Genomic DNA, 24,481 nt, shown 5'->3' on the forward strand with positions numbered 1-24,481 from the left:
AGCCTTTCCCTCGTCTGTCACGCCGCAGAGCCAACCCAGCCCCGTCCATCTCACAGCCTCTGCTCTGCTCCACTCACCAGACTTCAGCCAGTGCCGTCTTCTCCAGCCTCTGTCTTCCCAACTGTAAAATGGGTGGAGGCTGGTGGTGAACCAGATGCTAAAGTGTGAAGATTCTAAGAGCCCCCTTCCCGCAGGTGCCCTGAACCCCTCTATTCCTTTCCTATCCCTTGTGTCCACTTTCTTCTGAGAACATGGTGCAACCCTGGTGAAGAGGAGGGGGTGGCTGGGGTGTGAGAATGGAGTCGAAGGGGAGCCCTATGGGACCAGCCTGGACCCCAGCAGGAGCACGGCCCTGAGGCTGTGGACAGAGACAGAGGCCAGCCCTGAGTGACCCTGGGAATGGCAGGGGCTGCTCTGCTCAGCACACTCGGCACTACCTGCGGGGACCTTTGGATGATGGAAAGCAGCAGTAGCTGCTGAAAGGGTCCTGGAGCTGCCAGCGCCTCCCCTGGCAGGAAGCACAGCCCCCTTTCTCTTGGGCACACCCCTACCAGCGGGGCTGTCAGCTCGGCCTCTCTCTGCACTGCTGTGCCCAGCAGGTCACTGGCGCCGCCTGGTCATTTCGGGCCCCAAAGCGGACATCACCAGATTGGGACAGTGATTGCAAGGAAGGGCTTTGGAGCCCGCGTGTGGGTCCGTATCCACCTCCTCCACTTGCTAGCCCGGTGGGCCAGTGGCAGTCCTAGAACACACAGCCCTTATCATGTGAACAGTGCAGAACAGCATGTACCCAACAGATTAGAACAGAACTCCTTGAGGAGCTGGGGAGGCGGCGGGGAGACACCCCAGTGATGGCTGGACCAGGGTGGGACTCATCCCAGAGCATCTTTGGGCCATGACTGCAGCCTTGCCTGAAGCAGAAGGTTTTGGGGTCCCATCACATTTTTGGAAGTATTCGCTGCGATCTGAATTAAAATTACTAAATGATTACCCAGAAAGAGTTCCCAGCTCTTGCTTTGAGTTGTCAGAGGTAGAAGGGGCCCTACAGAACATCTTTAGGGTAAGATGTGCCCTGAGGGGGCCCTAGGCTTCTCCGGCAAAACCCAGAGACAAAGGGGAGGGAGAAAGGATCCGCCCCCAACCAGGGAAGCTCTTGTTCAGTCTGTTTGGGTACCTCATGACAAACAGAACTTCTGGTAAAAAGCTGAAAACGACTGAGCTAGTGCCTAACTGTAAAGATGGAGAAACTGAAGCCGCCCAGAGAGGGAAAATAACTGGCCCAAGTCCACACAGCAAACCAAGGTTAGAGTTGGTGGCTAGGCTCGTCCCGCCTGGTTATCCCATGCTTGTCTGGCGCGCCCATTGAGCCCCCAGTCAGAAAGCGTGCTCCCAAAGTGTGGGTCCAGCTGGCCCCTGGGTCCCCCTAAACAGCTAGCGCTTTCCCATCAAGTCAAAAAGCAGGTCTGCAGCCCTGGGGAGGCTGGCTGCTCCCAGACCCTCAAGAACCTGGGTGAGTGGATGTGGGTGGAATGGGGGGTGGGCGGTACACTGTTTCTGGGAGGCACAGCTGTCACCCAGGTACCATCCCCCTGAGCCTTCCCCCCAGAGCAGGGAGACCCCATCACTCCCGCTGGGCTTGGGTGTGTGCCCATCCCCCCTCCTTCCCCCGGGGCCACCATCCCACCTACTCATAACTCTTGTCTTAGCCACATCCCTCATTACCTCTAATGAGCCAATCTAGGGACAGAGGGACCTGGGCGACATTTTAATTATGCTTCTAATTGCTTCCCAGGGGGAGGCTGACTACATGCCCAAATTTCTCCCCGGGAGAGGGGCAGGGTTTCCTGGAACTCAGCTGCACTGGGGCCCCCAGGTGAAAAGGAGGGCATACAAGGGGCTTCAGGAGCAGAGACGGACCCACCCAGGCTGACGTTCTCTCCTTAGAGACGTGCCCACGTCAGAGGGGAAGGGGTGAGGGAGGAGCTGGACCAGGGGCTGGAGGGGTTCCCGGGTCCCACCCAGGGCTGACACACCCCCTCCTCACTTCCCCAAATAAAGAAGCTTTGAGGTGCCTGTGAGTGTGGAAAGGGTTTCGAATCAGTAACGTTCTGACTCTGCCACTCGGTGACTTTGGAGAAGGTGGCCATGTGGCCTGTGGAGCACATCTCTGCTATAAAATGGGGACACCAGAGTCTACCTACCAGGGCCATGAGGCTGAACGGAGACCACACCCCCTGTAAGTTGATTCTCCAGGTCAGATGGTGAAAGGGAGGAGGGGAAGGAGGGCGGCACCTTTCCCCAGCTGCAGCCCCACACGGGTCCGGTACCTCCCTCGGTTTAATAACAACTTGGGGGACTTCCCTGGTTGCGAAGTGGATAGGACTCCGCGCTCCCAATGCAGGGGGCTCGAGTTCGATCCCTGGTCAGGGAACTAGATCCCACATGCGTGCCGCAACTAGGAGTTTGCATGCCACCAACTAAGGAGGCTGCGTGCCCCAACTAAGAAGCTGGCGAACCGCCACTAAAGGAGCCCTGGAACCGCAACTAAGGAGCCTGCCTGCCACAACTAAGGAGTCCACGTGCTGCAACTAAGGAGCCGGCGAGCCGAAACTAAGGAGCCCGCCTGTCGCAAATAAGACCTGGTGCAACCAACCAAATAAATAAATAAATAAAAACAAAAAAAGCCTTGGCAAACACCACGGCAGTGACTGTGTCTGCAGCCCAGCCCTGTAAGAACAGCACGATGCCCATTTAACAGATGGGGAGGATGAGGCACAGAGTGGCTGCATGACTAAGTGCCCGAGGGCCCCCAGTGGTAAGTGGCAGTCGGGACATCAAATCCCAGAGCCCACGAGGGCCTGCCCAGGCTGATGGGCACGTGAGGCGTTGTCCTTCCAGAAGCTGGAGAGCCGTGCAGGAGGGGCAGGCCCCAAAGAGACAGAGAGAGAAGCCACCTCAGGCCCCCGAGTGCCGTCGGGGCTCGGGCAGCCCCAGCACCCTGAATCCGCACCCTCACCCCTATCCACCCCTCACCCACAAAAAGCAGAGACAGACACCAGGCATGCTGTAAGGCCTTTTATTTTAATGTTTCCTTGCTGTTTTAACATTTTCACGGAAAAAAAAAATATACAGTTTAGAATCTGGAACTGAGCGCCGTCTAGATGGGTTTCAAGGGCGGCAGCTGGCAGGGGCTGCACGGCTGGAAACCAGTGAGCACCCATGTCAAGAACTAAGGTGGTGTCCGAGTCCAGATCTGGCAAAACTCAGGAGGCAGGGCAGCTGCACCCGCCGCCAGCCCTGGCTGGACCCCGCGGGTTCTGTCCGCCCCCCTCCCTCCACTGGCTACACGGCGACAGGAGAAGGTGAAGTCAGCCTGTTGCCAGGACAGAAAAATCCTCATCCGTGAATCCTGGGGGCTCGCACCCAACCTCCACTCGATCCCCTTGGGTGGGGTTCTAAGGGCGCAGAGTGAAATCTGAATTTCAGAAAGACAACAACTAATTTTTTAGCATGAGTGTATTACAAACATGGCATGCGGCATACTTACACTAAGAAATCATCCTCTGCATGCCTGAAACTCTAATTTAACTCAGCATTCTGGTTTTTGTTTTGTTGCTAAATCTGGCAACCCTATACCCTCAGGACCACTGACTCAGAAGTGGGGAAGGGGGCTCTGCTGGCAGAGGCCTGAGAAAGGAAAGGGACGTAGTCAGTCGGGGGTTGAACAACCCAGTCAAAAGAGGTTTTATCCCCCCATAGGAATGACATTTTTTTAATAATCATTTTCCAGAAATTTTCTACACTGGCTGCCTGTTGTTGTTAATAGCTATGCGGGAGGGGGCCGAGGACAGACACGCACAGACCTCCACCCCATACGGTTCTAAATAAAGTTTGGAAGAACTTAGTATAAAGGTTTTCTAAAAGGATTCGTTTTCCTTCTGGTGGCAGGCCTACAAACACGTTCTAAAAAGATTTAAACACAACAAGAACAAACAAACCCAGAGGGACTGAGCAAGGGCTGCAGCCTGTCCTAGTGTCATCCTGCAAGGGCCCCCTCTTGAAAATTCAAGATGCCCCGGGGCCTTCCTTCCGTTCTGCATCCTGTTCTCACCCCGCGGAAGGGGTCGCGTTCACTGTACACATTCGGTCCGCCTTTCCTCCGTGGGGCTCCCCGTGCAGGAGCTGGGGATGGAGGGAGGGAGGGGCCGGGACTTGTGACCCGTCACGGGCGTTTATTCCGTCACAACAGAAACGCCAGGAGTAAAGAGGCAGGTCAAGTGTCCTTAGCCCTTGCGCCCCTGGGCCGCCCCTGGCTGCCCCATTATCGCTGCACGTGGCAGAGACTCAAGTTGACAGCGGAAATCCACTGGCGGCCGGGAGAGGAAAGCCGAGTCCTGCTGCGAGAACACAGCCCCGTCCTACGAGCTCAGGCAGGGCAGGGTGTGCAAAGCAGTCAGGCACCCGAGCCAGCTCCAACGTCCTCCAAGGGCCCCCAGGCTCGGCCAGCGCCCCTTATCCATGAGGTCCAGGGTCTGTCTGGGGCCCGCAGCCAAGCTCCTGGCTGACCTTGCAGGGCTGGGGGCACAGGGAGGAGACAAAGCCAAGAGCCCCCACCTCCGGCCGGCCTCACACTCGGATCTCGTCCTCCTCCTCCTCGTCCATGAAGGAGAACTCGGGGTCCGGCTGCCTCAGGAGAGCGGCCCGGGCCCGGTCCGGCCCCCGGAAGGCGGGGCTGCGCTCCTCCAGGACCCCCGAGGCGCAGCTGGACAGGGAGCTGCTGTCCCGCGTGGTGTGGCTGCTGCCCCCGCTGCGGGCCGAGCCGGGGCTGGGGGCCCCCGCGGCCCAGCCCTCCTCCGGCAGCGCACGCGACGGCAGCGCGGGCAGGTCCGGGCCCCCCGCTCCTTCCTGCCTTGCCGGGAGAGGGGCTGCCGCCGCCAGCGGGGGAGCCTGGGTGGGGCCGCCTGCTGGGTCCTCGTCACCATGGCAACCGGCCTCCCCCTCCTCCTCCGGTTCCCACTCCCCCTTGTCCATGATGCTGAGGACGTCGCCCAGCATGGAGGGACCCAGGTCGATGTGGAAGGACATGATGGACTCAGCGTGCTTCAGCCCAAAGCTGGCCTTGGGTACCATGGGCAGATCCGCCAGGTCCCCGAAGGCCTGCTCGTCGAGGAGGGGGTCTGGGGAGTGGGGGGCGGAGGCCCCATTCCGCCGAGGCCCCGCCTCCTCCGGGCCGCCCTCCCCCGTGGCCTTCCTCACGGGGCTGGAGGACAAGCTCTTGGGCAGCTTGCTGGAGCCCTTCTCGGCGGCCTCCTTCTCGTTCAGCTGAGGCAGGGACATGGCGTTCTTGACGAAGAGGGCCGAGTCCCGCAGGGGGCCCAGCACGTCCCTGTGATCCCGGTCGCCCCTGCTCACTGACTGCGACCGCTTGCTGCCCCGGAACTTCCGGGACAGGAGGCCGCGCTTGGAGGAGGCGGCGGCCTGCTCGTCCACGGACTCACTGTCCAGCTCCCCAGCCTTGCTGTTGAGGAAGGAGGTGTCCCCAAAGGCGTCCCCCGCCCGGCCCACGTGCATGGTGTGGCGGAAGTCGCCCAGCGGGGCGCTGATCATCTCGGCCGTGAGGTCCACTCGGGAGCGGCGCTTGGAGTGCACGGAGCTGGACACCAGCTGCTTGAGGATCGGCATCTTGCCGGGGGGAGGGGGAGGGGAGGAGGGGGTCCCCTCCAGAGACAGCAGGCGGATCTGAGGTCAGATCTGAAGTCCGGCGGGCGGAGGGGGCGATAAGGAGGAGATCATAGGGCTGCAAGGAGAGAACAGCAGGGAAAGGGTTAACCCAGCTGTCCGCTCAGCACAAAAGCCCATCTGCTCAGGGGTGGCTGTTATTTAAACCTCCGCTCACCTCTCTGGAGCTCAGGTAGCCACAGGCACGCTCTCCCTGAGACTTGAGCGAGAGCGCCTTCTTCTAAAGGGCAATGCCTCCCGCACCCCGCAACCAGGACGCCCCTAGAGGCGGAGGTACACAGGCAACTCCAGGCAGCCGACCCAGGAGAGACGTGACTCCAGTGAACAGCCGGTCCGGAGACACGCTGTAAGTTAGTTCTCCCTGCTGCCTGACCTCAGCCCCTGTGGAGTCAGTGGACACCTCATTCTGAGTCACGGTCCTTAGAGGAGGGAGAGGACGGCACAGGCCCCAGGGAGGCGCTGCCTGGGACAGACGTGCTCCACAGACGTGGGCGGCAGCTCACTCTCTGAATCAGAAGCGGGTGGAGCTGCCGGGACCCACAGGACCAGCTCCCCAGCCCTCCGGCCCGTGGTGGATGTCCCGAGGTGAGGATCCTGCCTGCGACGTCTCCACGGTGGAGCCCCGAGCTCTTTGCCAAGGATCCACCCTCCGCCTCTCAGAGACCAAGACTGGGAAACTCCCAGTGTCTTCAATCACCAGGGGTGCAGGGAGGCGGAGACTAAACCCTAGATGGCCGAGGCGCCCTGGGAATGCAGACCCCCAGGTGATTAACCTGAGCCAAAGAGCATCAGCAGGGAGGCCGGGAGAGCCTCTGAAACCTCCTGGCAGGTACCACCCATGCAGCTCCTGGCAAGGGCCAAGCTGAAGTCCAGTGTTGAAGCCAGACCAGCCCCCAGTGCTAAACCCAGCAGCGCAGGGCTGAGCAGAGTGGGGTGATGTGGGCGCAGGGACTTAACCAAGGCTGGCGGGTGAGGGGGTGGTCCTGGGCCACCAGTCCTGCTAACAGCACAGCTCTCATCGGCCCCCACATTCCAGGCCCATCCTCCCTGTTGCCAAGGGCAACCCAGGATGTCCCACCGGGTTTCTTCCTCACCCCCAATGCTGCCCTAAGCTAGGCCACCACATCCCAGTTGGCCCTGCTTCCCCTTCCCCCATCCTTCACCTTTTGGCTAAATCAAAACCCGGTCCCCAGTGCAGACCCCCCGATCTGACACCCGGTCCCCACCTCACTCCTCGCTGCTCCCCTACCCCTGCGGTCCACCCTGGCCCTGAGCTTCCGTCTCCCGGACTCCAGGGCTGGACATGCACAGCTCCCCGCTAGAATACCTGTCACCTGGCTCACCCAACGTCTTCCGGGGCTCAGCTGAGCTGTCACTTCTTCCAGTAAAGCTGCTTCAGCCCGGGTGAGACCTCCCGACCACCTCCTGCCCGACCCCCAGCACCGTGGACGCCCTTGCTCCCAGCAGGCACTGGCTGTCATTCTACCACTGCCGGCTCGGCCTGACTGTCATCTTGCCACTGAACTATGAGCTTCCGGAGGGCTCCAAAGGGCCTGTCACCGCTGAATCCCGTCCAGCAGTGCGTGGCACAGTCGATCCTCAAACACCTGTTGAAAGGCCAACACCTCCCTCCCACCCCCCACCTCCACCCCAGCCCCTGGGTTGCTCCCTTTCTGCCCTCCTGAGCCCAAGGACAAGGTCACTTCAGCCTACGGCCCGGCTCCAGGGCTCCCAGCCTGACCTCTCTGTGCCCTCTAACCCCCTCCCCTCGCTCTCCTTCTTTGTTCCTTGTCCCACTGGTGATGCCCAGCCAGATGGTCCCCCCCAACCCCCAGGCAGTCATAGCGTTTGTCGCTCCAGGGCAGGGGAGGGTGGCGAGACACCGGGGCTCACCTGCCACACAGGTGAGCCCGGCTGGGCGGACTCAGGTGAGGACTCCTGAAAGGCCTTGAGATGACCCACTACAGTCGGTCAGCTCCCCCTCCTCTCTCTCCTCCTTCCCCCGAGACCCTCAGGAAAGTTCTCTTCCCCTACCTCTGAGCCGGCCCTTCGCTCCTGCCCATGCCCTGGGACCTAACGTCTAAACAATTAAGTCACGGAACAGCTAGACCAGGTTTTGGCAAACGTCTTCCATAAAGGTCCAGACAGCAAAGGTTCTCAGCTTCATGACTGACACGGTCTTGGTCCCAGCTTCTCAGCTCCACCTTCGCAGTGGTAGGAAAGCAGCAGTAGACCGTATGTAAACAAATGGGCATGGCTGTGTCCCAATAAAACTTTATAGATAAAAACAAGTGGTGGGCCAGATTTGGGCCATAGTTTGCTGACGCCTAAACTAGACACATGAAAAGTACTGGCCTTAGGGTCATCCCCTCCACATCGTTCCAGGAGAGAGTCACCATATGTGACCCTCTGGGCCAGCCATGGGCTCTCAGGCCAACGTTGGGGAAAACTCTCTTTGGCTAAACAAGAGAGAAGGAGGATGGAGTGAGTCGGCCTCAGACACATTCGGCATAGGAGAAAATCAAACCAGGTTTCTAAGGCACTCCTGGTACTGGAGAATCCCTCGGGCTTCTGCTGCCACCAGCGCAGTGAAGCAAGAATAGAAAGGGTCCACATCTTCAACCTGCCTGCAGTTCAGCTCCTGGCTCTGGTCACGGAATCCTGTGTTCTTCAGCTCTTCCATTTGCCAGATGAGAAAACAAGTTCACTGAAGCAAAGTGACTTATCCAGATGTATGTGCCTAAGAGCAGAGCTGGGCTGGAAGCCGGTCTCCTGGTCCAGTGCTCTCTCTACTCCATGCCAGGCCTCTTTCTGGCCTTTGGTGGGTAGCATCTCCGGTCAGTTACCCTCCCCACTTCTGGCTGGAAGAGTCCAGAGAAAGGAGAAGCCTGGCCGCTGCCTCAAGAAGATTCCTGTATTACCCTGGAGCAGATTCTGACACTGCTGACACCTTTAGCCAGAGAATTCTCTGCTGTGGGAGCCGTCCGGCACATTATAAGATGTTCTGCTGCATCCCTGGTGTCTACCTACCAGATGCCAGTAGCATCCCTTCCCTGCTGTGACAACCAAAATGTCTCCAGACATGCCACGTGTCCCCTGGGGGGCAACCCTGCCCTGGAGTGAGCGCGCACATGTGAAAATAAAACACATAGTAATCACCAGGTGAACAGAAAAACAAACAAATTTAAAAAAAGAAAAGAAAGAAAGAAAACCGAAAAAAAGAATAAAAAAGAGAGGGAGGAGGGGCTTCCCTGGTGGCGCAGTGGTTGAGAGTCCGCCTGCCGATGCAGGGGACACGGGTTCGTGCCCCGGTCCGGGAAGATCCCACATGCCGCGGAGCAGCTGGGCCCGTGAGCCATGGCCGCTGAGCCTGCACGTCCAGAGCCTGTGCTCTGCAATGGGAGAGGCCACAACAGTGAGAGGCCCACATACCGCAAAAAAAAAAAAAAAAAAAAGAGAGAGAGGGAGAGAGGGAGAGAGGGAGAGAGGGAGAGAGGGAGGGAGGGAGGGAAGGAGGGAAGGAGGAAGGGAGGGAACATAAAGGATCAGAATTGTGGGATCGGTGACATGAAGCTCCAGAGTTGCGTAAGGGTTTCAAAGTAACGGCAGGAATCCCCAGAGCCAGTAAGCGTCAGGCGCTGTGGTTTCCCTGATCTTAAGTGCTTATTAAAAAGAACAGAAAGGGAAACCGCAGGCCCAGCTGCCCAGGGCTCGGCAGAGATGGTGCAGACCCCTGTGGCCACCGGCAGGGACCAGGCATCCTGGCCATCGCGGCTACAGGACAGAAGGGCCCCCACCCCTGGCACGTCCTCGAGGGTAGCGCTCGAGATCTGGATAAGAGGGGCCGGCAGGGAGGTGTCTAGGCCCCTGCACAGCCGCACAGCCCAGGAAGGGAGAGCAGGTCCGGCCAGCGCTTATCTGCCGTCTGTGGTCTCGCTCCCTGGGGGTGTGGGAACGAGGCTTTGCAGCTTGTGAAAAACCAAACCATCTTCAGCATCCAGCATGAAAATGTCCCGAGTCCTGAGCTTCCGGAGAAGCTCCCTCTGGTCCCCCAGCCCAGCAAGGAGGGGCTGCAGCAGCCCTTTGGCCCTGCAGCTAGAGCTCAGGCTGGACAGGCCGGGCTTCAGGGCCGCCAAGAGCTCACTCACCGGGTTGTTTTAAATCCTTGGTTTTATGGTACCCTCATGACACTGTCACCCTAAGCTTTGAACAGAGAGCAATTTGGGGGTGAGGAGGTGGAACTCTGAGTACAAGTACGAGCAGGTGCCCTGGGCCAGTCCTGGGGGATGTTTGGGGGGACCTGAGCACCCACCCGGAAAGGGGCTGTGCACAGAGAGCCGCGGCTTCGGGAGGGGGCGTGGCTAAGCCCTGTGACCCAGCTCTGGGGAAGTGGCTAAAACAGGCCGCCAGATGACAGGCAGCCGCTCCCCACAGCCCGCCCTCAGGGGGACTCCCCAACCCTGCCACCCCGGAAGGCACATCCCCCTTTCCTGGCAGAGCAAGGGAAAACAGAGCAGCAACTCGCATCTCTCCAGCCTCTGCTGGAATCAGATTCCGCTACCCTTGGCCCACTGACCACAGGACATTCCTGTAAGCCAGGGGCGACGAGCCCTCCCTGCAAGGCCAGGCCCCTGGTTGCAACGACACCAAGCACACCCTCAGCTCAGCTCAGCTCCCGGGACAGGAGAGGACAGCCCTGGCCTGGACCCTCCCTCATCCTCCCCGGCGGGCTGTCCAGAGAGCACTGCCCTCCCACGTCAGCCCAGCAGCTCCCAGACAGACCCGAGCTCTCCCGGGGAAGCCAGGCAGGGCTCCCGCCATGCAGCTGACCTGGAAGCTCATCCTGGCACACAGAGCACACATGCCTCGATGCCCACTGCCACGGCCACCGGGCAGCCAGCCCCTCCATCACCATGCCCCCTTCTCACCACCCATCCCGTCCGATTCTAGCCCCCAGCAACGCGGCATTTGACACGATGACTTCCGTCGTGGCTTGGACTGGATACAAGTGGCTTCGTTCCCTTATTCATTCATTCACTCACTCACTCACTCACTCACTCACTCACTGACTTACTGCACACCCACCAATTTCTCCATAACTCCTCTGGGCCCTGGAGACAGAGCAGTGAAAATAACGAGGCGGATGAGCCCAGACTTCCTGGGCACACTTGTGGTGTGAGTGTGGGTGGGTGGGCGACGGGGCTGTAAACAAGCGAATAAAACAGTATCTCGTAGTCCTCAGGGTCAAGGGGGTAACGAGGGAGGGTGAGCACGGGAGTTACGGGCTGTGGGAGGCCCCTCTGAGAACCGAGTGACGAGAAGGAACGAGGCATGCCAAGAACATGCGGGCTGTGGGGACAGCACGTGCAAAGGCCCTGAGGGGGAACAAGCTTGTGTTTGAGGAACGGAATGAAAACCCAGGGGCCAGGTCACACGGGGCCCTCACAGGAAGCCCAGGCCGGAGTTTGGATGGCGTTCTAGGTACCAAAGGAAACCTCCCTAAGCAGGAAGCCATTCCATCTGTGTGTTTGGAGGTTCCCATGGTAGTGGCTGGATTGGAGGCACGGAGGAGGGGAAGCAGGAATTCAGGGCAGAGGATGGGGGCCAGGACGAGGGTGTGGTTAAGGAGATGGACAGAGTGGGGCACATCCAGGGCAGGTTTTGGAGCTGGAGACACCAGGAGCTGAGGGCCCGGATAGGGGAGGAGAGGGAGGGCGGACTCAAAGGGGAGCTCGAGCCCAGGAGTCCTCTGCCAGGGGTGCGTTTCAGCCGGCAGGCCAGGGACCTTTCCCTCGGGGTGCAACCAACTTTCTGCCGCCGGGAAGAACCTGACTTTGCCAAAACGGGGCAAGCGTTCTGCTACACAACATCTGTCAGCTGGAACAACAGGCTGCAGGGGATTGTGCAAGAAACGCAGCGCGACGCGGGCCACGATGCCCTGTAAGAGGTTAGGGGCTCTGGCTTCTGTCGCCAGAGAAAGATCCAGCGCTTTCTGGAATGCTCCCCAGCCCTATCCTGTGAAGATAAGGAATCCCAGAGAAAGGGGAAGACTGTTTCATTCCAACAGCTGATGGGCAGCACAGGGAAAGGATGAGAACCGTGGGTGCTTTGATGCACACTGTTACACGCAACAGGAGGAACTTCAGTGGGGGCCGTGTGGTTATTTTTAGCTGACTTCAGTATATTTAGAAGCTTTTAGTTCCTTCACTAACACTGCCGCAAGCCCTCTCATATCTGAAAGTGCGCCGTTTGCACCAGGGTGGTAGGAAGCACCGTCTTAAAATAAACTGAGCCTGAATATCCACATTTAAATTAAAAAAAAAAAAAAAGCCCAGGATAGAAACGTGAAATATCACTATTATAACTCCTGTACTACTTGTGTATCTGTGTCAAATATCGCCTTAAAATACCTGGGTGTGGAGCAACCCCACTCATAGATAGAGAGGATCAATTCAGAGATCTGCCCTGGGTCATGGATGGAAGGCTTTACTCCCACACCCGGGCTCCAGCCACTAAAACAGCCCCGCAGGACCCAAAGTGCAGGGGCCTCCACACATCAAAACAGGGAGCGTGTAATTTACGCACACACACACGTGTATCTTTTTTTTTTTGCAGTACGCGGGCCTCTCACTGTTGTGGCCTCTCCCGCTGCGGAGCACAGGCTCCAGACGCGCAGGCTCAGCGGCCATGGCTCCTGGGCCTAGCCGCTCCGTGGTATGTAGGATCTTCCCAGACCGGGGCACGAACCTGTGTCCCCTGCATCGGCAGGCGGACTCTCAACCACTGCGCCACCAGGGAAGCCCTCACGTGTATCTTTTATAGCTTATATACATGGCTATTGTCAATCCACGCAGCAACGAATATGTTTCAGTTTTCCTTCTTTTAAAGAAAGTCAATATGTGACACAGAAGTTCTGGTGTTTTCTTATCACATCTCAGTGGATTTTTTTGCACACCCCTGCGGGTGCCACAGTACGGTACCCATGATGTCACGTGACTCCCACGGAGGCATCCACGATGCCTTCAACTTCAGCGGTTCCTAAGACTGAGACGGAGGACACCCAGAGATTATCCAGCCCGGTGGCGGGCGACTAGGGTGGAGAAAAGTACTTGCCCAAGGCCAAGGAGCTGGTGAGGGGCCCAGATGGCACTGGCGCCAGGTGCCCTGTCTCCCAATCGCTAAAGGTCCTTTGCAGATGCCATGGAGGTTGACTCACTGCCAGGCACCGGGCTAGACCTTCTTGTGTCTGTTACCATCTTGGTGGCACTGAGCTTGGAAAGGGGAGGGGAAGGACTTCCCTCCCACCCAACAGCAGGTACTAGGTACCACCAGGCAGGGAGAGTGGTACAAAGCCAGGGACCAGGGCTTCCCTGGTGGCGCAGTGGTTAAGAATCCGCCTGCCAATGCAGGGGACACGGGTTCGAGCCCTGGTCCGGGAAGATCCCACATGCCGCGGAGCAACTAAGCCCGTGCGCCACAACTACTGAGCCTGCGCTCTAGAGCCCGCGAGCCACAACTACTGAAGCCCGCACGCCTAGAGCCTGTGCTCCGCATCAGAGAAGCCACCGCAATGAGAAGCCCGTGCACCGCAACGAAGAGTAGCCCCTGCTCGCCGCAACTAGAGAAAGCCCGCGCGCAGCAACAAAGACCCAACGCAGCCAAAAATAAATAAATAAAAAATAAATTAATTTTAAAAGAAAAGAAAAAACAGGGATCAAATGCTGCTCAGAGACAGTGGTCCCAGGACAGGGTGGTCTTGGGGCATCAGCAATTACGGCAGGTTCTTTGAGTAGACTTTCAGTCAAGAATGATTCAGGAGCGCCCGTGGTGGGAAACCTACGCTATGGAACTATTTCAAAGCAGAAAAAAGTCCCTGACACAGACAGTCACTGAAGCCTTATTCATAATAGCAAGAGACTGGGAACAACCTAACACCCAACAAGAAGAAAATGGTTGAGAAGACTAGGAGCCATTAACTAAACAGCTTGTCCTGCAGGCGTGAAATGCAGGGTCAGCAAAGACCACGCAGGACGTGGAAAACTGTTTACCAGACGACATCGAGTGGAAGGAAAAAAGGCAGAATTCAGGCTTGTTTACACAGTGATCACACACTACACACACATACACATTCACGAATAAAGGCAAAAGGGCAGGCAGAGAGATTCAGGCGTGATGTCAGGCTTGAGAGGAAAACGGGCTCTTTTCTTTTTAAGTTTCCTTTAATGTGGTCGTGCTATTTGGATAATAATAATAGTAAAAATCCCGAAGCATCAAAGGCTTAAGGAAAAAAAATCTTAATTTCCAAACCAGCTTTAAACTCTCAAGTTCTCAGGGTCCAGCAGCTGCAGCCCATACAAGGCGCCAGGTGGGGGCCGGGCGGGGGAGCGCGGGGCTCAGACCACACACTCTCATATCGAAAAATCTCCCGTCGAGGTCTGTTCTCTTTCTCTCTCGTCCCCCTAAATCTGCATCTACCCCAGATGGACAAGTTTATCACATCCTCGTTTTATTTTTAAGTTGTTTGGGAGGAGAAAGCAGGCAATCTATTATAAAACCTGGTGGCAGGGGAAATAGGGAGCTTAGGACCCCCCAAAAGAACCAGCTTCCCAACAGCTGCTTGAGCCTCCGCAACCGAGCAGGTGAAAAATAACGATCCCCACCCCCACCCCACCCCCCCCGGAGAATGGCCAATTTCCAGCGACACCGAGGCCCTAAGCTGGAGGCCAGCCTCCCTCCCGCATGGCCATCCCCCAGTGGAACCCTGGGCAGGTGAAGGTTTGGTCTCTGCTGCTTCCACCGCCCCAGCTCAGCTCTCCTGATGACTACAGAAGAGCAGAGGAAACGAGAAGGGGCGGGGTCACCCAAGGACACCCCCGTGCTCCAGCCACTGGCTGCCCATGACCACCAACCAGTAAGGCAGAACTAGCAGTGCTGTCAGCAGTTCTCATTGATTGGGTGCCTGCTGCACGCCAGGCATTGTGCGGACTTCGTTAAGTGTGTGCCTCTGACCCTGCAAGGAGGGTGTCACGATTGCCTCCATCGTAAAGAGAAACTGAGGCTCACATGGAACGAATGCCCTCGCTCACTCTCCCAGCTACTAAATGCTGGTGTGAGCCCGTTTCTGGCAGACCTTGGAGCACAAGCTTTTCTGTATGAGGTGATGCTCTGTGGCTTATTCAGATGTCCGCAGCTGAGAACACGGCACATGGACGGAGGGATGGGGGTAGGGTGGGATTAGGGAGGCTGGTCATCTAAGATAAGACCTTGGGACCAAGACTCACTTGATTGACTCCCCCATCAGAGACCTGCTCCCAGGGACGGTTCGGATGGGCTCCTCCTTACACAAGATCTCATCCCATCTTCCTGCTCTGAGGACCCTCCCAATGTTCTGACCCCCCGGGAGGTGAGAGGTGGGGAGGACCACCCTGAAGCAGAAGCCAGAGCTCGCCCAGCAAAGTTAAAAGAGTGGGCCCGGGCTTCCCTGGTGGCGCAGTGGTTGAGAGTCCGCCTGCCGATGCAGGGGACGCGGGTTCGTGCCCCGGTCCAGGAGGATCCCACGTGCCGCGGAGCGGCTGGGCCTGTGAGCCATGTCCGCTGGGCCTGCATGTCCGGAGCCTGTGCTCCACAGCGGGAGAGGCCACAGCAGTGAGAGGCCCGCATACAGCAAAAAAAAAAAAAAAAAAATTTGGAATATACTGGGTTAAAGAAAGTGTTCATTTCACCTATCTCTTGTTACTTTCTAAAGTGTATCTATTCAAACTGTACGTTCTGTAAGGGACTTGGTGTGCTGCTTCTCTGGGATTGTGCTGACTTAGACATGTTCCCTCTTTTTTAATACAAGCAGCTTGCACTTTCCATTGTAGAGGGATGAATAAAGCCAACCATTGTTTATGTTTGAGTGAAAACAGTTACACGTTCATAACTAACGCTACACTATTTTAGATTAGGTCCTAAGAGCCTCAGTTTTACATCCAGCAGACCACTGCTGAATGCTAGTTGTTTCAGTTTTGTTCAAACGCTGTAACAAACAGCCTTCCAGCTAAGTCTGTCCAAGTCCTTATTGCTGGAGGATACCTACTTATAAGTGAGTAAAATTACTTTTGTTTCTTCTTCCTAACTTGTTCTCCAGAAGGTTTTACCAAGTTGCAGTCTCACCAACACAGGACGATGGTGTCCAGCAACAGGTGTTACTGTGTCCTCAGCTGAATTGGAAACAACAAAACCACAATCAGCACCACGCTCAAACTTATAATTTTCATTCCTTCTATTACTAAGAGGGTGAGCGTTTAAAAAAAATATCATCTCCCCGTGAACTGCTTGTTGAAGGCTTCTGCACGTTTTCTGCGCAGGGGCAAGGCGGCTTCACCTTTTCCAATGGGTTTGCATGATTAAAATATGAAGGCTCTTAAAAATGTTGACTATATTTTGCAAATATTCCTGCAAATGTATCATAGGCCCATTTTCCATGTGGTGATTGTTTTCTTTTCCATAGAGTGCTTATTAATTTTTACACGGTCAGATCTGTTGTACAATGTCTGGCTTTAGTACTATGAAGCAAAGACCTCCCCCACTCCCAAGTTTTATGAAAATATTCACTCCTTCTAAAACGACTAAGTAAGGTAATAATGAAAAACTACTCATGGAGAAAAAATACTCAAAGGAAATACAAAGATGTCTGTGGCTTATCTATTTTAAATGACCCACAATTTTATAAGAAATTAAAAATATAACAGTAAAGTTCGTTACTGGTTCTGTATAAAACTGCTATAAAATATGAGTGAAGAGTCAAATGCTACCTTCGTCAGATATATACAGATACTCCCCACGGTTTCTCCAAACTTCCTCTTCTGCTTATTGATCTCTGTTCATTCCTAAACCAGGTCTATACTGTCAACTCTGTAAAATATGTTTTGAGTATCTAGTAGAATAATATCCCTATACTAACTTTTCTCTGAAAATGTCTTGTCTTTTCTAATGCAGTTGGTCTTCCAGATGGACTTTAGAAACATTTTATTCAGTTCCAAAAGAAATCCTGACAGAATTACATTGGCATTGAAAGCAAACAATAAATTAATTTGGGAAGAAGTAACTGTATCACAGCATCACGCCTTCATATCCATTTATTCAAGTCTCTTAGACATTCTCCATTAAATTTTGTGGGTTTTCTTCCTACAAGCCTTACACACGTCTTGCAAGTTTATCCTGAGTTATGTTATGGCCTCTCGTTGTGAAAGCGGTTTGTACCCTGCCCCTTTTATGTAGCTATAGCTTCTGACTGGTTGTAGCTGGTATGTGGGAAAGCTACAATTTTAAAATTTGTACCTCGGGCTTCCCTGGTGGCGCAGTGGTTAAGAATCCGTCTGCCAATGCAGAGGACACGGGTTCGAGCCCTGGTCTGGGAAGATCCCACATGCCGCGGAGCTACTAAGCCTGGGTGCCACAACTACTAAGCCTGCGCGCCACAACTACTGAAGCCCACGTGCCTAGAGCCCGTGCTCCACAACAAGAGAAGCCACTGCAGTGAGAAGCCCGTGCACCGCAAGAAAGTGTAGCCCCTGCTCGCTGCAACTAGAGAAAAGCCTGCGTGCAGCAATGAAGACCCAATGCAGCCATAAATAAATAAATGTATAAGGAAAAAATAAATAAATAAAATTTATCTCTCTTTAATGGCCACCCTACTAAGCTTGTACTATCTTACACACCCTAATCAACTGTATAATTAAATTTTTCGGGCTTTGCAAGTAGACCAGCCCATCATCTGCAACTAATAATAATTCTGCCTCCCCCATTCCTCATTCTTATCTCGTTAAATTTGCTCCACTTGCCAACATAATGTTGCATACTACTACTGACAATGAAGATCTCTCTTCCTGGCATTTACAGGGCTGTTCAAAACCTAAGTCATCCAACACAGTAGTCACTAATCACATCAGGCTGTTGAATGCTTGGAATATTTCTGGTGCCACCAAGGAACTGAATTTTTAATTTTTCTTTCATTTTAATTATTTTAAATGAAAATTTAATGCTTGATTCAGTTACTGGAAAACTGAAGTACGTTTAAAACACCTGGAGTGTGCGAATCTACCCTTTTAGCCGCGCATTTTAGGAAATCCAAGTTCTGGTTATTTATAAAACGTAGCTTCCAAATTGAGATGTGCTATAGTTGTAAAATATACACTGGATTTTTGAAGGCCTTGTATGAAAGAATAATGTAAAATATCTCATTAATTTTTTTATGATTACATGGTGAAAGGACAGTATTTTTGACACACTGGCTTAAGTAAAGCATATTAAAATTGATTTCACCTGTCTGTAGTTTTTAAAAATGTGGTTACTCGAAAACTGACAAGTTCTTTATGTGCCTGGCTTTATATTCCTATTGACAGTGGTGCTGCTCTAGGGGTACTTCTGTTCATCATGATACTCACCACTGGGTTCACGCAGATATTCTCAACCATCTCAGAGACGTTACCGTTCTTACAGTTTTAGGAAAATGATACCAGTCACTTAGACAGGCTGAGTTGTGGGAAAACACACTGTAGCTTGGATAATTAATTTACCCTTTGATTGCTGGAAAATGTAATGTCTAGTCTAGTTTAAAGAGTGGGAAATGGTATCTTAGATCCATCCTACCCATGGAGCTCAGGTGGCTATGCCCTCCCTGGACCATGGGTCACAGAGGAAGTATGAGAAAGGGAATGAACCTCACTGAGCCTTTACTCTGTACCAGGCTAGCTGCTTCATTTTGATTAAACTGCCTTTTGGGGGCCAAGTAATAACTCTGTCCTAGGCATCTGAAAGACTTTATCACATGTACTCTTCCCAGCAATCCTCTGGAGTTGTCATCATCATCCCCATCTTGCAGACAAGAAAACTAAGGCTTAGAGTTAAATGCTTCACCCGAGTCACACAGCTGCTAAGGACAGAGCTGTTGAAGTCTGCCTGATTCTGAACCCTGGGCTTTTCCCACTTTACCGAAAGGTGTATCAGGGGCGTGTCATAAGCATCACTGGGGCGCTGGACTCTAAGATCTGATGAAAGTTATGGACGCGTGAACATCCACGGGGCAAACACTTTTGCATAGCGTTTGGCTTAAAATATCCTGAGTCTGGGCTCTCCCACACTCCAGGGAAAGTACAGATAAATGCTGGGAAATATGGACCACGCCCACCCCACCCCCCTCATTACAACAGCTCCAGAGGGACAGGAGTGAGCTGTGACCTGGGAGTAACAGGAAGAGACAGCTCTGGAGCCAAGACTCCAGAGCTCAAGGGCATTCAGCAACTTTCCTTGTTTACAGGCTCTTCCTGGAGGGACGGAGGGAGGGAGGGGTGTGTGTGTGTGGCCAGAAACCAGGGAAGGGGTGCCTGGTGGGAGCCTCACTGCTCCTCCCTCCTGCCTGGGGCCTCAGGAGGCAGGGCTTGAAATCAGATCAGCCCGACCTTGCTTGGTTTCACTTCGCTTCTACCAAGAGCACAGCGCTCAGCTGAGGAGTGGGTCGCCAGAGGGAGCCTGGTGCATCTGGTGCTGCTCTGGGGCAGGCTGGTGAATTTCCACCTTGACCCTGCAAGATGGAACGTGCAAGCCTGGGGGACCCCGGAGCCAGACACCCTGATCACGAGCGGGCTGGGCCACACCGGGCAAGTTACCTGTGCCTCGGTTTCCTCATTAGTTTTCAAAGCCACTGATAATACCGTGTACTTCCTAGAACTACTGTGAGGATTAAATAAGCTAACACAGGTAAAGCCCTTACACGAGGATGCATAAGGGATGAGCACTCGTAACGCGTTTGCTGCGACAATGATGCTATAATGTGTTCCTTCTCAGCAGGTGCCTTATGTCTATACCTTGAAAGGTAGGAGAATTCCAGCATCCCCAGTGACGCTCTGGCCACGGTCACTCCCCTAGTTCAAAGAGGACACATACCTTCAGTGTCACCTGAGGACACCTAATCCAAAAGGCTCCCAGGATGACCCCTTTCAAAGTCCCTGGGGGCCCCAAGATGAACTGTTGCGGGGCGGGGCGGTGGGTGTCCTCTGGGCGTCCGAAGCCCAGCTATAGATTGTAGTCCAGACCAGCAGTGGGATCGAGAAGCCCCGAGACTTGGTCTCTTTCCCCATCTGCCTTCCCTTCTCCTTTAACCTTTTCGAGATGCAGGAGGAGCCTGGCTTTTCTTAGACAGGACTTCAGCTCCTTCCGATCTCAGTTCAACAAGGTGGATGAGCCGGAGGTGGGAAAAGAGAAAGCCCTCCAATTCCTCCCTAGGATGTGGGTTAGCAAACGTAGGAATTTGGGGGACCAGCTACCAGCAACGAATAATGCACAAAATCTCAACACGGTCAGCCCCCAATAAAATATAGCCTGGTCCTTTGGACCTAACCTGACTCTCATTACAGGTGTCCACAAATGGTACTGCCAGCCCTAAGTTTCTTCTGTGCTCCCTCTGGCTCTCTACTCCCACCATCTGATTGAGCCTTAAACCCTCAGGACCAAGGGCAACATTCTGAGGAACAGAGAAGGGCTGCAGGGAGTGGAAACCTGAGTGCGGGGGGGAAGGAAGGTCAGGGAACAGACGCCGGAACACAGAGCCTGGCTTCACTGTCACCACATTGGGGAGATCCGAAGCTGGGGTCTGCAGACCAAGTTCAGTTACCCCCAGAACTGCCTGGATGCAGATATAAGAACCCAGAGAACCCCTCTCCCAGGGAGGCTAGAGGCTGCCCTGGCTGACACCATCTGTCACCCCTGATGGCCAGGGCAGAAGACGGTGGTCTGAGCAGCCCTGGCTGAGCAAGAGATGCTGTCCCTGAATACAGCCCCAGGGATCTTTCTTGCCCTGGCACTGTGGCTTTTCAGATGCCCTCAGCCCCCGGGATGAAGGAATGGGGGGGAAATGCCAGCAGTTTCTTACAGTCTTGGTAACCCCAAACTGTGCTCACCTGACCCAAAAGGGAGACCCTTCTGCAGTTTGAGAGGCTGAGTGGAGACCACCAGTGCCCCACCTGCTGGCAAAGGAGGGCTCTGGATGTCGGTGCTGCCACCCTGGCCTGGAGTCCTGAGCTGCAAGCTGGCAGTGCCTGGGGGAGACTCTGATGTACATTACTGGAAGGAAGCCCAAGCCTCCTTGTATTTTAAGCTAGAGCTTCAGGGACACAGTGAGTGGGAATGCGGGATGCTCACGGCTCAACTTCCTTCCCAACACCCTGCAAGCCAAGAAGCCAGGTCCAGCCATGCGCACGAGCCCCTCCCAGCACAGTCCCGCACCCCAGCTCCCTGTCCAGAGCACGCTGGCAGGGGCCCGGCCTTCCGGAGCACCCCCGAGGTGCTGGCCCTCAGGACACTCTGCCAGAAGGGTCCAGGGCTCGGTTCCTTTTCCCAAGGTTGAGGAAAAGCCTCCAGTACATAGGTCAGAAGACAGCGGCTCTCTCAGCTTCCAGGGCCAGATTGCTCAACCCCTCTCCCTCCGCCCCCAAGCCTTATCTCTGGCATCAACCCAGGTCCTGTTCCTCCAAGGGACAGACTCCTCCCTCCTCCCACAGGGACAAGATCCTCAGAGCCTGTGGAAGCTCCAGCCACAGGAGGCGGTTCCGGCCTCTGAGCCGTGTCCATTCCCACCTTCCAAATCAGAGGAGAGGGGGCAGGGAGGAGGGCGACAGAGGGGTGGCCAGCTGCAAACACCTTGCCTGCCACACCTGGGCACAGCCTGTCCTGGCCGCAGAAATCAATCAACCACTCCAAAGGTGGAGGCGGTTAGGATCCCTGAACCAGAGCCAACCCGAGGCCCTGCTGGGAAAGTTCCTGACATGCAAAGAAGGGTCTCCGAGCCCTCTCCCAGGTCAACATCTGCCCATCCCCACCTCCCCACTTTGTAGACTAGACTCTCACGTGCTGGGGGCTCCAGTCCTGTGAGGGCAGCAGGACAGCAGCAGGCTGGGTGTGTCCGTACATCGGACTGGAAGGAGAATCGGTGAGTGGGCGGGGGTGAGAGAAATGAGAGGGAAATGGAAGAGCGGGGTCAAGAAAGAGAAAGGTGGGAATCCCAGAAAAATGGAAGGAATGCTCAAGGTCCAGGCCTGAGCTACGGAGTGTCACGTGAGCTATGGTCATCAGTGAGCAGGGACTCCAGGAACTCAGGGAGATGGCAGAGGGGCTGAGACCCCAAACCACTGTCTTATTTTCAGTCCCTGCAGGGGTCACTGGGATCCTTGGGAAGACCAGGAGAACCCACTTGGGTATCTCCCAAGGCTCACTGAACCCCCTGTTTGTAGGAAGGAGCAGCTGTCCCCAAGGACTGGAGGGGCAGAGTCCAAGTTCGGAGGAGATAAACCACACTAATCGGTCCGTCACATGGCAGCTCACACAGGGCAGCTGATGTAAGCTGGAACCCACAGGCACCCCCAGACTCACACAGGGTCCTAGCTTCCCCCCAGGGACGGAGCCTCCCAAGTCACGAGTGGGTGCCCCGTTACTGCTTCGGGAGCCCTGGGGCCACCTACAGGCTTGGCTGGGTCCAGCCCCGGTCCAGCAAACTCCCCGTTCCTGGGGGGAAATCCACAGCTCGGCTTTCCCCTTCCTTTGTGCCCTGTTCTTTGTTCTCTTAAAATTCAGTCCATCCTGCCGGTGGTCCCCTCCTCCACCCCAGCCTCAGAAAGGGGGCCGAGGGGGTGGGGAGTTATTAGAAACCCAGACTGTGCAAAGAAGTTGCATTGCTGGAAGCCCTCCTGTAACCGGGCCTCTCATTGTTTACGCGGGCTGGATGGGGAGAGCTTGCTCTGGTCCAGATGGCCTCTGAGGGTAAGGATGAGGGAGTCTCCTCCCCCCCCAGCACCCAAACACCCTGAAGAGGAGCTGGGGGCTTCACACAGCTCAGGGACCCTTGCCCCGTTCAACTGCTCAGATAGAGAGCAAAGAATAGGCACTGCGGACGCAGCCCAGGGACGTGGGAGCCTGTCAGATTGCAAGGGGCTGCAAGAAGAAAAGAAAAAGCATTGTATTTCCCCTCCATTCTCCCGGGGAAAAAAAGAAAACTTCCAAAGCGCAGGCTGCGGCGTCTCATCGGGAAACAAGGAATCTGGTTTGAGTTAGCAGAGAGCACCCCTCCCCCAGTCTCTCTCTCATACACATACACATACACACACACACACACACACACACACACACGCACGCTCACACGCCCCGGCTCGGGCTCCGGCCTCCCCCAGGAAGCCCGCCTAGCCTCGGCCCTCCAGCCCTCGCTCCGGATTCCCGCTCAGCACTCACCGGAGGCGGCCCGGCCCGCAGAGTGGCTCACCGGGACGCAGCCCGGGCAGGGGGGCAGTTTTGTGCCCCCGACGGGGGGCGCTCCAGGGAGGGGGCGGAGCTAAAGACGGCCGATCCCAGTTCCACCGCCCCAAGCGGGCGATTAAATCATTAACCGACCGCTCCCGGCTCCTGGCCAGGCCGGGAGCGCTCCGCCGGGTCCCGCGCGTAGCCCCTTCCCGGGCTCGGAAGCGGCCCCACCCCGCCGGTCGGCACCTCGGCCTACCCCCGCCTCGGCCTCCAGGTCTCCCGAGGAGGCGGGCGCGCGGGGCGGGGGCCGGGCGGGGAGGGAGGGGTGGGGAGAGAGCATTTGTTCCCTCGGCCGTTCCCCTTCCAGGCAGCTCTTCGCCCCTCTTCTCGGCCCGGTGACATTGGGCGGCGTGTGCTGCAGCGCGCGTACGAGAGATAGTGTACACGCCTCCGCCACTACGGGCGAGTAATCCGGTTCTTATTCATGGAGTACTCTGTGCACTCACGCCCCCCTCGGGGAGACCGCGGGCCGCGCGCCGCCGAGGGCTGTGCTCCTGCCCCCAGGGACACACACCCGGGCAAAGGGGTGGTACGTTCAAAGCCGGGTCCCCCGTCCCACCGCACCGTCATCCCCACCCCCAGCAGCGCCCGAGGCGGCACCGGCGAATCCCAGTCTGGGGAGAGGAAGTCGATTGGGAGCGGGATTTCGCCGGACTCTCTGCCACCCCGTCCTCCCCAGCCGCTCTGCACGGACACAGGGTGCGTGGTCCCGGTCCCAGACACCCGGGCCGCCCCGCACGCGCCCGGGCCCCAGCCCTGCCACACGGGGCGGGCGCAGAAGTGGGGAGCTCTGCCCCGCTCCCCTCCCCACCGCCCCTATCGCGGTTTTTTCAATCCCCTCTGCTCCCTAGGGCGGCTCGAGGTCCCCCAACCGAGCCCACCCAGGCCCCGCAGGGCGCAGGTGGCTGTCACGGCCAGAAGCGGGTGCCCGTCGCCTACCTGGGTCCGCAGAGACGTGAGCGCCAGGCCGGCGCGGCTGCGCTCTCCCCTCCGTGGGCTCCGCGAGGCGCCGGGGCTGACGACCCATGTCCGCGCGGCGTCGGTTTCTCTCTGGCTCTCGGGCTTTCGGGGCTGGGAGCCTCTCGGACACTCCCCTTCCAGGCTCCTCCCGCGCCCCTCCGCGCTGATGTCACCGCGCCGCCGCAGCCAATGGCGGTTGGGAACCTCAGCCGGGCCGCTCGGCCTCCGCGGTTCAAATCAGAAAGCCCGAGACCCCGGGAGCTTCGTCGGGGGGCGGTTCGGGCCGTGAGGCCATCCTGGACCCGGGCCGGTGGGGCCCCGGGGCGCCCCCGCCTGGCTGCGCTCCGGCCCTGACCGCCCACCCCCTCCCAACCTGGGCCCACGGGGTCAGGGGCGCGACTCCCCCCGGGGGCCTAGCACGAGACCCTCCTGAAGCTCTTCTCCCTTCCGAGCA

At 56.3% G+C, this 24,481-nt stretch overlaps 1 protein-coding gene across 1 annotated transcript; it reads right to left on the reverse strand.

The window, feature by feature from the left end:
- Nucleotides 1–3,079: 3,079 nt before the first annotated feature.
- Nucleotides 3,080–24,111, reverse strand: CDC42EP4 (CDC42 effector protein 4). The gene is made up of 2 exons (XM_082860151.1): nt 24,007–24,111; nt 3,080–5,797 (listed from the first exon to the last, which is right to left on the reverse strand). Exon 2 carries the CDS (start codon nt 5,680–5,682, stop codon nt 4,627–4,629), a length of 1,056 nt encoding a protein of 351 aa, XP_082716277.1. The 5' UTR covers nt 5,683–5,797; nt 24,007–24,111; the 3' UTR covers nt 3,080–4,626.
- Nucleotides 24,112–24,481: the final 370 nt, after the last annotated feature.

This window comes from Leucopleurus acutus, assembly GCF_964270905.1.
Source record: "Leucopleurus acutus genome assembly, chromosome: 19".
Lineage (NCBI taxonomy): Eukaryota > Metazoa > Chordata > Mammalia > Artiodactyla > Delphinidae > Leucopleurus > Leucopleurus acutus.